This window comes from Anopheles stephensi, chromosome 2, assembly GCF_013141755.1.
Source record: "Anopheles stephensi strain Indian chromosome 2, UCI_ANSTEP_V1.0, whole genome shotgun sequence".
Lineage (NCBI taxonomy): Eukaryota > Metazoa > Arthropoda > Insecta > Diptera > Culicidae > Anopheles > Anopheles stephensi.
This window is the reverse complement of record NC_050202.1, coordinates 75,075,841-75,088,255: the sequence shown is the minus strand read 5'-3', so window position 1 is coordinate 75,088,255 and position 12,415 is coordinate 75,075,841. Positions and strand designations below refer to the sequence as shown.

The window sequence follows — 12,415 nt, the reverse complement described above, 5'->3', positions numbered from 1 at the left end:
TCCCCGAAAGCTTTTTTCCGCAGCCATTTCTATGCATGTATGCGCAAACACGGAGCAAGTAAGATGGAAGATAGGAAGAAAGTGGTCGACCGAAAGAGAGCGAAACTAGTTTGGCACAACATTCCAACAGGAAATGCATCGGTATGCGTGCTGGCCCAAAGACGATTAGTGCTTAGGAAGGTCGTGACGTGTTCCGTGGTAAATAGAACTTGTTTTTATCCAACATTTGGTCTGCGGGCCGTGAAGAAATAGCAAGCGCGCGAGAAACATTGAGAGAGAGCGATTTAACTTTTTAGAGCGGAAAAGTTGCGTTTACTTTTCTCTCTCACACTAACGGGTATGCTAATTTGTTTTCTTCTTCCCTATTTGCCTCTTTTATATCCATCGCTACTGTTCTAACAGATTTGCTGTCTCTGTCTCTCTTGTCAAGTGTCATTTTGCAGCTATTGTCGCACTCTTCCCGGATGTTTCTCCTTCTTTATGCATGTTGTACATAATAACGTCGTGGTGCGTGATGGCTTTCGCCACCACAGTATACAAAGCAAGAAGCACTGCTGTGCAACGATACAAACAAAAATGGAACAAACTAACAAAAATCGAGTTACTGATTAATAATACATTAACACACGGTCGTAATTCCTTTACACAGCTGACTACCAAACGGGACTCACGGGTGGTACAACAAAAGAGTTAAAGGAGGGAAATAATTATGATCATAACAACTTACATTTTTTCTACAGGGGATGATTTTTCAACGCTTGCAACACGTCCTTCCTCGGCTTGCAAAAAGGGACACTTTACAAAACTTACACAACACACACACAAACAATGCACAGGGGAAGGAAATACGCCTTATTTTACTTCTTTTTGTTTTGGCTTTCGCACTTCAAAATTCCATCACTGGCTCTTCTTGTTGGCACACGCGTATCACACACAGCTGCTGCTACTGCTGCTGCGATGTATGTTTGTTGTTGTTGTTATTGCACGCGGCAGTGTTGGGAATAAGGTCTCGTTACCGAAGAACAGCCGAAAAAAAGAAAAAGACGACGGAAACACAAACGCTTGCCCACCAGTTGTATCAGCAGAAATTTAACGCCTAAATTTGAGCCCCGGGAGTATGAAGACAAACTGAAATAAATGACAGCTCAGCAGCATATTTGGCCGAATGCCGCACGGAATATGGTAAAGACAAAACGGCTGTGGAACGTGTTTTTTCTTTCTTGTGAACAATTAATATTGCAAAACTAGGCAACACTGCACCTGCAGCATGTTTCGGGGGAAACCGGTAGTTGAGCAATTTGGCTTGCCGTTGCCGTGCAAAGGTTGCTGGGCTGCGTCGTGTGTATTGATATTTCGGAGATCGTTTTAAACACTTCACGTCTCGTGACAATGAATCGAGCCGATCGCAGCACAATATGGTACACAGCACCGCGTTCAAGAAGGGCCGAACGTACGTATCAGAATGGGAATGGAGATTCCTCTGCTACATATCTTTGCCTTCATAACATCGCGTTCCGGAGGCACACACCAAACGAGATTGGGAAAAATCGATATATCTTCCTGCTCTTCTGATTTCGCTCTCTCTCTCTCTCTCTCTCGCACACACGTACGCGCACGCACAGCCGCGGAGAAATGGCTCTCGCACACACTACTGAACCGTCACAACAGCGAGCGCACACACCAACATCGGACACACCTTTCCCTAAGCGAAGGCACACACAACAGCGATGACAACAATCGAGAGCTGCGAAACCCTCCGCGGGCAGCCAGCCAGCGAAAGGAGCTGCACGGCAAAAGGATAATCGATCAGAACCCTTGCCGATAAGGGTTTCAGTTTTATCGCCACACACACCACACACACCACACACTCTTGACGCTTCTTACCGGGGGGAATCGTGTTTCTTTTACTGCACAATCAATCCTCTACACACACAACCGGATCGAATGCTTGACTGCAACGAAGACAGAACGAGCGGTAGGTTGCTGCGATTTATAATGCGAACTGCATATGATGGATAGTTAGTCTTCCGTTGTTTTAGTATCTGCTTGTCTTGCTCACTGGGTGCCTCTCACTCTCCCATCTGCACACGGACAGTAAGGAAATGTGCGGAACCACTTGCGAATCGTTTCACGTCTCAAATGCAATTGGGAGTTCGAACAGCTTTCGGCTACCGTGCGATGGACTCCGAACAAGATGAAGTGAAAGCTTTCAAACGGTTCAAAACGCACTCACACACGCACACTTATTTGTGAGAGAGTGAAGCTCGGTTAACCTTGCTGCTTGCAACCGTATTAGGGAGATGGAAAATGCTTTACTTTTTATGTTAAGTGTTATATAGATTTCTTGTAAAAGAACATTACATTTAAATAAAGAATGTGGAAAAAATATTTTACTTACTTGAAAATGTAACCGAAATTCTCGAATATTTACACGTGTTTGACAGAACGGTTAATCGAGAGAGGTTTCGATCGGAGGAGAGCAGGAGCGAGAAAGAGAGCTGTCAAAACAACCGAAAGCTTTCGATGATAAGCAAAAGAAAAAAAAACAAAACAGTTGATATTCAAAGCTTTCAAATCTTCATCAAACAGAGTTGTTTCGAAATTATTATTTATGCTACATTCGCCAAAGGCCAAATCTTAACAAATGTCATCTTGAAACTTATTAGCTCCTTAATTTGTGCAATGCCGATGCAAACTGACACCCAAAACGATGTTTCGTATCACGATGTTATATTTTTGCGCAGACTACATCGTAATGAAACTACAATATCGATCTGCCAGAGTACGGTAGTAATCTTGTCGCGTGCCTCAAATCCACACAGTAACACAGAAACATTCCCTTCATTTCTGTATCGCGGTCCTGCGGAGTCCACAATAAATAATAGTCATGCAATATGCACCTTTGTTCGGTCTGGCTTAAAGCTCGGTGTGAACACGTGAACCGCTGTCCTTTTCCGTGGGATGAATGAACAACCCTTCGGCAGCGATCCATTCCGTGCCGGAGTAGGGGTTCGGTATTCCAACCACCTCCATCTGTCCATTGATTGGCCGCCCAAAGGTGCGTCCGGACACGCCAAGGTACATGTCCGTGTCGATGTGCTGAAACCGTACCGCGCTTGATCGTACCCAACTGTCACCGGAACAGATCAACAGCCAGTGGTCTCCGGTATCTCCTTCACCTGCAACAAAACGTTTTGTTGGAACGTTTTTTGGTCGGAAAATTATTGTAACCCAATTTTTACTTACCCTGCTCATTGCCATAGGCTGAGATTTCCTGATTTCCGGACAGTGGACTCTGGAAATGATGCGAATGGAGGTTTTTGTTCGTGGCAAGATGATGCAGACGAATAGTGTCACCGCATTTCACAGGCTCCCTATAATGAAAATTATTAATAGAGTTGAATTTCGTACAATCGCTCCGGATCGCTTACCCTCGTTCACAATGCTTTCCAGTCGCAGCCTTCACAGCCCAGTGACTGTTTACGTCCTCCTGCAGCTCGGTGGCCGTCACCGACTGCTGGCCCGACCCCGTTCCGTACTTAACGTCGTGCGAATGTAATCGCACTTTGTAATCCGTGTTGAGCAGCTTCAGCACTGATCCGCATGTTACATGCCTATTGTTCCGGGCAGCTGAAAAGGGGGCGAAATGTGCCTTATGAATCCTGTTTTGTTTTCACTGACGTGGTTCTTCTACAGCATTGTTGGCACCGGCAAGCGCTACATTTTGCTATCACACATGTACGCGCATAACGCACACAGTGAAACGCTGTGGCCAATCAACGCCTCCCAACACATTCGACAGCAAAACAAACCCATCGTCGTGCAGGGCAAACGCAACTTACCTTCTATGAAATTGAGCGTACAAACTGTGCTGAAGATGAGGACTAGAAGCGATGTTGTGCTAACGGGTAGGACGTACATCTTTGTAGAGACTAATTTGTAAAATCCGATTATTGTAACTATCTTCAGCGCACGAGCTGAATGCTGACCTTCCCTCGAGTGCGTATGATTCGCTTGCGCTGGCTCTCCTGGCTCTTGTGAATGCTGCTGTCACCGACGTTTGACAGCTCGCGAAACGTCAAAACACATCGGCCATCTTCGTGCTGGTCTAGCTGGTATAAATGCAACGGTCATCATGCTAGTTCAAAATTATTCAAAAACTTTTGAAAATCCATGCAAAAATTTATTTTAATTCTAGTAAAAATACCAGAAAATCAATCTAGAGAATATATGAATTTTGTGTGTTTTTTATGAATAATTATGCAACTGATTCACTTTTTGAATGGTTTTAACTTATTACTGATTCTATGAAATTTATGAAATCTATTAAAAAAAACCCCAGTAATTTAGTATATCGCAGAAGTGAACCAGATAAACTCTTCTCCCTTTCTTCTTTGGCAATCTCGGGAGGCCATTCTTGCCTTTCTGTGACTTACCCGTAGCAGGATAGTCAGTCCTGTATACGGCGAGGCGGTCTGGATAAAACTTGACCAACGGTTCTGCCGTGTGGACCGTCGCAGAGGCGACCAAAGAAACTCCAAATTTTATTTTCAAGCTTCTCACCAATTAAATCGTCACTAACTGTAGAACTTTAAGAGGTCTTGGGCGGCCATTACTAACTTCCTTGGCACAATTTCAAACGTAGTTGGAAATTCAGCCCTGCGTACGCAGAGACAATCCGGACGGGATTCGATACCAGGTCCTACAGTGTAAAGACCGACTTTCTAGTACTACATTTATAAAGCTCTTTAGTCTCCAGAAAGTATCATGGATTGATTTGCTTCACCTAAAAAAATACATCCTGCAACAGTCGAGGCATCAATCAAGGTGAATACAAAAAAGTGTCCTTTGGGTTTAAATTGTGGCATTTTTATTTATGTGACTCATAATAGGATGCAGTAAGGCAGTCCGTGCGTGATTCAATACGCACTGCTTGATCAGCTGTTGGATCGATCATCGCTTTCACTAGCCAGTGAGAATGAACCACCGCTGTGTGGTGGAAGCTCATCAAGGATCAACAGAAGAGCGTACGTATGAATCACACACCGATTCTAAGCCAACACGGCTAAAGATCGCGTTTAATTGCGAAGGTACACAAACATAAGCACACCGTCGCGAGAGTGTCGGTCCGCTTGGCTCCGAGTACATTGCATCGATGCAGAAACTCTTCGAACGATCGTTCGCCAGCGCATTCGTACCACCCCGATGGCTCAACCACCCCTCCTGGCTTGCGCCACATGCAGTTGGGGCTCGGACACGGCAAACGGGTTTTGTCTGGGCGCTCACTCACCAACACCACCATCACCACCAACAAGCGCAGCTTTTGCTCGGTTGGGTCTGCAGCAGCGCGGCGTTTCACTCGGGTGGAGAGAGATTTCAACGGCCAGATCCCAACGAACCCTGGTCGCATGCTGTCGCGTTCGTCTGCGTCGGTGGTGAACTCGTAGTTCTTTGCACGGGAAAGCAGTGCCGTTTGCTTGAGAAGTGATTGTAAACCGTGCCGTGCAGTGTAAGTGTGCGCTTTTATTTTTATTTAATACAGCTGAACGGTGGTGAGCGCACCCCAAGGTGGAACTTTAACTCGATCACTTTCGCCTCTTTGCACTAAGTGTGTTCTACATTTCTTTCGCTGTGAATCGTGTGTGACCAGGCTGTTCTGGCAGGTGGTGCTGGTGGTGATCATGATGAAGTGGGTGACAATGGTGATGGTACTACGAAGACACCGATCTCAGACTCGCGATCTCCGCGGTCCGGTTGAAACGGTGCCGCTATGCTGCTCTCTCGAAATGTCAAAGCCTTCACCTTTTGCGACGACGCTTCGCAGCACACGGATCTTCGCGGGGATGCTTTACGTAGCGAACTCCGTACCTTGGGAGCAGATCGTTCTTGTACGGTTTGGCGATGGGGACGACATCGAAAGCAAACTATTGGTGGAACGAATGGATAAGTGATCTTCGATCGTAATGTTATGAAATGACCATCGCCGGTTGATCGTGTGGACAAGGATCGATCAAGCGGAGTGTGATCGATGCATGGTGAAAGCGTTCGTCTTATTGGAGCTTTGCTGACGAGACCCAAACACATGAATGTTTTTCGAGCACAGAACACAGCTTCGATAGTGGACAGTGCTTCAAGGCGTGTAGGGCAGAGCTTAAGAAAGTTTGTAAGAAATGCTTGGAGGAAAAAAACGGAAGCATTAAACCCTGGTGTTGGTGTGCTTCTTCATTAGTCATTCTGGCGCGCGCGAGACATCGTCCCCCGAACGGGATGCAAACGTGGTCGCTCCGAAGAAGCCGTGCTTGATCGCGTGTGTGGGTGCGGATCGTTTCTGGTGCGCATGTGTATGTTAATATAGGCTTATGTTGTTGTTGCTGTTGTTGTCTGAGCTGCTTTGCGTACCTTGACGCTACCTTCAGCTGGTATGCCACCGTTACGTCTTGGATTTTGGTGTCTCCCACCATCGGCGGCTTTCTTGATCGTTGCTCGGCACGATCCCACCGCGAGTGACACTCGTTTGTGGACCTGATTTCGTGCGTTGGTGTGTGTTGTGCGGAGTTAGTGTGTGTGTGTGTGTATGTGAGTGGGCATCGAAAAAGTGGCCAATGTTTCGAAGGTCTCTGAAGGTAGCTGCTGCCACATTAATGCCCATGTCTGCTGGTGGTAGTAGCTCAGTTGGTGGTGCAGTTAAAGTGCACTTCGAGTAATGAAACATCGCCAATTTCGCACAGCACCAGGGCAAGAGGGATTAAGACGTTTTTTTTTTTGGTTAAAAATAAGCATATGCTTACTTATTTAATTCCAAAAAAAAAAAACAGAAAAGAAACATTATACTTATGCCACGAGTTCACTTCCACTAGGGCGAACTGAAAACTGTGCACCATAATCGATTAAACGCGTTTTATTTGAAAAGCTTTTCATTTCATTTGTGTAAATTTTCCCTTTTTTTTTGGTCAATATTTGGTTCGCTCCGGTGAAAGGCAGTGCGTCGACCGTTCGTCGCCGTAGCCGTCGTCGAAGATTGTTGAGCCGTCCATGTTGCGTAAGATAACGGGGTGGTGAGTGTAAAGACGGAGTAGCAGCAGCAGCGGCAAAAAAAAAAACGGCAGAAACACCTCAACGCAACGCGGCAACTGGGACGGGGAGGCTTCGTGGCATTGTGTTTTTGGATATCAGCGGGCCCCGACCATATACCCCCGGTCCCGTGGCCCGTGAAGGGGGGTGGCATAGCATAGCGTAGCGACACTGCAAAAGGGCAGCTGAAGCATAAGCGTCCCAACGTCTCAGCATTTGACTGGAGCGATCGCTCCAGTGTCGACTGGAGCCCGTTACTAGGTGAGTTGTTGCTTAGTGTTTTTTTTTTCTAGATTAAAAAGATGATTTATTGTTTTACGATAGAAGTTAGAACAATCAAGGTTGCTTGAAGCGAGAAGGATCCGTCTGTGGGCATAAATTACACACAAGCCATGATCCAGATCGACAAAAGTTTAACAAAACACCAGCTAATGCAAATTACGGCTTATATTAGTTAACACTGCATTTCTCTGGCCACGATTAAAAGTACAATAATATTATGAAACGATTTAATGAGCGTCACATTCACGGTCTGTGTTCGTAGACCAACGGAGCTTGACAAATTTTGCGAAATTAAAATGCAATCGAATGGCCGCAAAGGAAAAGCCGGTTAAAGCTTAGCCAGCATTACGTTACGATAACGCTTTGACTTGGTAAAGGTGCCAGTTATCGCTGCGTATGGTACGCATTGTGTAATGCAGCGATTGCGGGTGTTATGTTTTGATTCATCACTAGCTTTGGATTGGGATGAAAGAAAAAACTACAACAGAATGTTTTCCAAACCTCAGATTCAAGTCGCATTCTTCTTAGAGGCCTTACCAGACACCTTGACCATGGGTGACTTAAATTTTCGCTTATCGTGTAATCTCTTTCTGTGCTAATCTCCTGAATCTTGGAAACCGGAATAATTAGATAAAGTTCCGAGGTCCTCCGATAAAGTTTTGCTCCAAAAAAGTCTGATGATCACTGCTAAGATCAGGGGGCAGTCGCTTCGATCGATGTCGGAGATGTCCAGTTCACAAGCACCGTCAGCTTAGGACTTTGTCTTAGACAGAGAAGATAGTATAGTTTCTCCCTCTTTTTGGCCTGACGACCTCTTAAGGTCATGCCTGCCATTTCAGGCTTACCAGGCTTAATAATACCACGTAGTTGGATAGTCAGTCCTCACTACGGGAGAACGGTCCGGATGCGATTTGAACCCCGGTCCTGTCTCAGCCATGAAGAGCCCGCCTCTACCAACGGCCCCCTCCAGGATAGTAATCACCTTTAGTTCGGATGACGATAAAGCGAATAGAAGATATGGCCTAGGTTTTCCTCAACAGTTTCTGTTCCGATTGAAGAGCCCTTAAGGCTGTCTCTGTCTGTGTTGATTTTTTTTTCTAGAAGTCAAGAAGGCTCGAAGTAATTGAAATCGATCGTCAGGAAATGCCTCACAAAGTCCAACTATTTAACTCAGCGATAAGCGATAAGTAGACGACATACTTAAAAAAAAAGATAGACGGTTGGGTGTCTCGCTGGGGCACAGAGCCATCGCATGAAGAACCCGCTCAAAGCCTCTCATTTTTTTTCCAAAATCCCTTCATTGCAGCATGCCCCCCGCAGCTAGCCACACAGACAGAACCTTCCATTGCCCGGTAGTTTCTCAACATCCTTTTTTTCTGCTGCTTCTTGTCTACTCGCACAGAATGGAAGCAAAAGGGCTCGATGTAGCCAACCCGTTAGCGCCTCTTGCCACCACAAAGCGTCAATCCTCGGTTGCCAGCCTGTCAAAACAATATCATGTATTGTCTTTCGAAGGGCAACAACGCTTTTCATCATCAAGCATCGCTTCTTGTTGGAAGGGGCGTCTTAAGCAACCACCGCACGAGCGGATGTGAGATTTTCCGGTGGAAATCCATAATTGCTCCGTTCCGTTTTCTTTTGCATGTGCCGTGGCGCAAATGCATGCAGATATCTGGTGTACGCTTTACTTAAGCTACCTCCCCCCACACACACACACACACATTCAACAGCTCGTGTTGCGATGGCTTACGTGTTATTTGTTTAATTATTTTTGGTTTTCTCTCAGCAACGAAAACTCCAGCTCTCCACCCAGCGATTGGGGTCTCCACGAGCAAAAAGCCAGCGCCATGCCTAGAGTGTGGTGTCTCGCATGTCTTGCACCAATCAGAACGCCCGATCAACCTCAAACCCATACCGTTTTTTCTTTGTTCGCTCCGGTTTAAGCTTAAATGGCTCGATTTTATTGTTGTTGCTGCTACTCTTGGTTCAATGCGCTAACGAGCGCGCTGGCTACAGCACACAACAAGAAAAAAAAATCACCACACCAAATCACCCAGAATGTCAAACGCATAGGTTTTAAGGTGGTAACCGTATTTCTCGCCGCTTGGTACCTTCTGGTGCGTGTACGCGTCCAGCTCGAGAGGCCCTCGGGCGATGGATAGCCTTGGAAATTCGACACGTTTGGGTGGAGCTTTTGTGGTTTGCCCTGCAAAAACCAACGAAACATAGGTTTTATTGCAACTCCTGTGAGACCTCACCACGGTAGACGTTGCGGTTGCCGCCCTACCGTGTTAACATTGCGCCAATCAATGTTCTTGTAGACGCTAGATGACGGTGTTTCGTGAGCTTGTTTTTTGTTTGCTGTTGTTTAGGTTAGTTTTTGCAAGACAGTAGAGTCTTTTTTGCATACATACATAACTCCAATCGAGTGTTAAGTTAACGGTCAGTGGGGATCGAGCACAAACGCGCTTAAGAATTTTATTAACTCGATAACCTTCTTAAGTGCGCCATCGCACCTCAAGGTTTTACGCCGAGCATACGCTGATCGCTTACGATCGGTAGGGTGAGCTGGAAATGGTCAACGAACGCTTGTTTTGTGTAGGGTAAAGGAAGCTTTTTTGGGGGTTTCGATCCACATAATAGAACTTGAAATATTATAAATCCCTTTGCGGAACTTTTCAATCATATAGGAGAATTTTTTTTAGTCTACTATGGAATTTTGCAATACAGGGTTTTACATACATACATACATACATACATACCTATGATGATATGGTCTTAGTAACCGTTGATATTGCACGCACTTACCCGAGCGCTGAAAGGACGTGTACAATATCAACGGCTACTATGAGAATATCATCTGAGAACATCACAATAAAAGGTATCTGATTTCCCCGTTATCTGAAGTCGTTTCCATGTCAACTAGCTTTGTTTGCCATTCCATCTAAGAAGCCTTCCATAAAAAAATAATAGCGCCTTATCAACTGAAAACCCCTGTTAGCCGTGTTCCGTCATGAATGATAGGGCCTGGCGATGTAAGGCCTTAAATCCACAGCTCTCCCTAGCAAGTCTCCCCTTAAAAGTATGCAATATTCCATTATATGACTGTAAAGATCCCGTTTGCAATCTTAAAGTATCCATTTGAAACAAAAATCCTGTACATGAGTACTTAAATCTAAAAATAAAAACCTAAAAAGGATTTCGAACCTGCAAAGCAACATTGAGAGAAGCCACCCTCTAAAATGATGGCACCATCTGGAGAAAAGATGCAACTTTCTTCTCACCTCGACACGCAATTACAAATAATAACGGGCGTAAGCTTGCCGTGGCACCGCTCACGCATCAGGTGCACCACTTCAGCATCGGCACATCCATTAAAATGTGAAAATGTGCCGAAAAGCTCGTTCGGGTGATTGAAAAGTGAAAATTTTAAATCGTCGAAGGTGAGGAAGATGAGATGGAGAGTTGTAATTTTGCGTATCCGCTTGGTGGACGGATGTCGATGAACCCGGTATGGTAAATTGAAAGCACTAATGGGTTCACGCAGGTGCAAAAGTGCAGTTTCTATTCGCTTCAACGTCATTTTGGAGTCCCAAAACTCTTATCCATACTGCACACATCCACACCAGTAATCCGCGCGATCCACCAGCTTAAGACAGGTCAGGTACCAAGATCTGCCCGTCCGTCTTAGACGAACCAAAGCGAAAAGGGGAAAAACGGAATCGCCGCTGGAAGATTATTTCACCTTCCCACAACTGGGCCAAACATTCCGACGATCGGCAACCCGTTAGCCGGTCCCGATCCCGTTCCGTTCCGGTGGGGAAGATTTGAAAAGTGAAAATCATTTCACACAGCGCCCAAGAGCCGTCCACGAGACGAGAGAAGCGGCGGAACGACACAAAAAAACCGAAAGCCAGCGGGAAAAGAAAAAGCAACAGTGGCAGTCGACGAAAGTGTGGAAATGGTGGATGGTGGATTCAAAGCGAAAACGATGCAGATCGTCGACCTGACTTTAACATCCACAAAAAAACGTTGGAGGATTCCCTCACCGGTTCAAACGGCCAAACAAAAGTGAAACCGGCGAAAGGTTAGATAAAGGTTGCGTCTGTTTTTGGGATGGGAGCGACGAGCTGGGACAGCAAAGACAGGTGACAGCATTCGATCGGGATCGGTTTTAAGGTATGTTGGATAATCGTTTGATAAAGAAAACAAACTCGATCATGTACGGCATGAGTGATAGCAGCGTGGTGAGAAGAAAATGAGGGTGATTCAGCTCACTTCCCAGTGGCGCGACAAATTCCTAGAACTCGGAAGCTACCTCAATTCAAGTTGGCCGCTTGGTAAACAGCAGATTTCATTGAGTGCCCCCAAAAGTGGGTCTTTCTCCTGCCGTTTGAAAAAGACCTTTAGATACAAATTCTAAGAAAGCTTTGTATCCGGATCGTAAGACAAGCCTTAACGATACCGAAGTTGGTTCCGTCTTCAAGCTGGAACAGTTGTGCCGCAGATCGTATTGGTATCGGAGGTGTTTTGTGTGCTAGAAAGCATTCACAAACTTGCGAAAAGCTCTACACAGACTCTCAGCTAAGCAGCCTCATAGACGAGTGAGTAGCAGATAAACGATAAGAAATGAAAAGTTTATTTAAATTCATAAGCTCATCTGATGAAGAAATCGCCACGCTAGATCGCTAAAGATCATGCTGCTCTGCGTAGTTTTTTTTTGTTGTTGTAACGCCCCTTGAAGCTATCTCAAGTATAGTGTTGTGGCTAAGGAAAAACTGAAGGAAACACTGAATCAAACAGGTACGTGCGTTCGTGCGCTTTCACGGCAGGCAGCTTTCCCTTTTGGGGGGATCCCGTGGAGGGTTGAGCGTAAAAGCGGCAGACGAAACAAAGCGCAAGTGTGGCAATCTCGCAATTACTATCGGTTAGAAATAACAATACGCGATGATTAGTGCGCTCGGTGGCCTGAATGTGTACCGACTGGCTGGCTGGCTGCTGATCTTCCCTAGACGGGCCCCCCATTCGTCATTTAGTGAGGGATGAAATTTCGAGCGAAAAG

At 45.7% G+C, this 12,415-nt stretch overlaps 3 protein-coding genes across 7 annotated transcripts in view; 1 reads left to right on the top strand and 2 right to left on the bottom strand.

Moving 5' to 3' along the window:
- Positions 1-2,157, bottom strand: part of LOC118507636 (TLD domain-containing protein 2) — a 104,428-nt gene extending 102,271 nt beyond the window's left edge. For 3 of the 4 annotated variants that reach the window (XM_036046377.1, XM_036046378.1, XM_036046380.1), the window contains exon 1: positions 728-1,724. Coding sequence is in view for 3 of the 4 variants with exons in the window: in XM_036046378.1 (XP_035902271.1) it covers positions 728-729 (2 nt within the window). In the remaining variant the exon portion in view is untranslated. Of the gene's footprint in view, positions 1-727; positions 1,725-1,884 lie in introns of those variants that run through there. The other variant, XM_036046379.1, reaches the window with a different exon arrangement.
- A 552-nt stretch (positions 2,158-2,709) lies between these two features.
- LOC118507639 (stromal cell-derived factor 2) lies at positions 2,710-4,043 on the bottom strand. The gene is made up of 4 exons (XM_036046398.1): positions 3,843-4,043; positions 3,432-3,630; positions 3,247-3,374; positions 2,710-3,179 (listed from the first exon to the last, which is right to left on the bottom strand). Exons 1-4 carry the CDS (start codon positions 3,919-3,921, stop codon positions 2,917-2,919), a joined length of 669 nt encoding a protein of 222 aa, XP_035902291.1. The 5' UTR covers positions 3,922-4,043; the 3' UTR covers positions 2,710-2,916.
- An 856-nt stretch (positions 4,044-4,899) lies between these two features.
- LOC118505388 (chitin synthase chs-2) overlaps positions 4,900-12,415 on the top strand; it is a 28,350-nt gene continuing 20,834 nt past the window's right edge. The window contains exons 1-2 of one of the 2 annotated variants that reach the window (XM_036041097.1): positions 4,900-5,509; positions 6,982-7,332. The gene's annotated coding sequence lies outside the window, so the exon portion shown is untranslated. Of the gene's footprint in view, positions 5,510-6,981; positions 7,333-11,890; positions 11,958-12,415 lie in introns of those variants that run through there. The other variant, XM_036041098.1, reaches the window with a different exon arrangement.

Coding starts and splice junctions, on each gene's coding strand:
- LOC118507639 (XM_036046398.1), bottom strand. CDS start 3,921: ATGTACGTCCTACCCGTTAGCACAACATCGCTTCTAGTCCTCATCTTC. Junction 3,631..3,842: donor TACGCTCAATTTCATAGAAG/GTAAGTTGCGTT, acceptor CCCCCTTTTCAG/CTGCCCGGAACAATAGGCAT. Junction 3,180..3,246: donor AGCCTATGGCAATGAGCAGG/GTAAGTAAAAAT, acceptor GTTTTGTTGCAG/GTGAAGGAGATACCGGAGAC.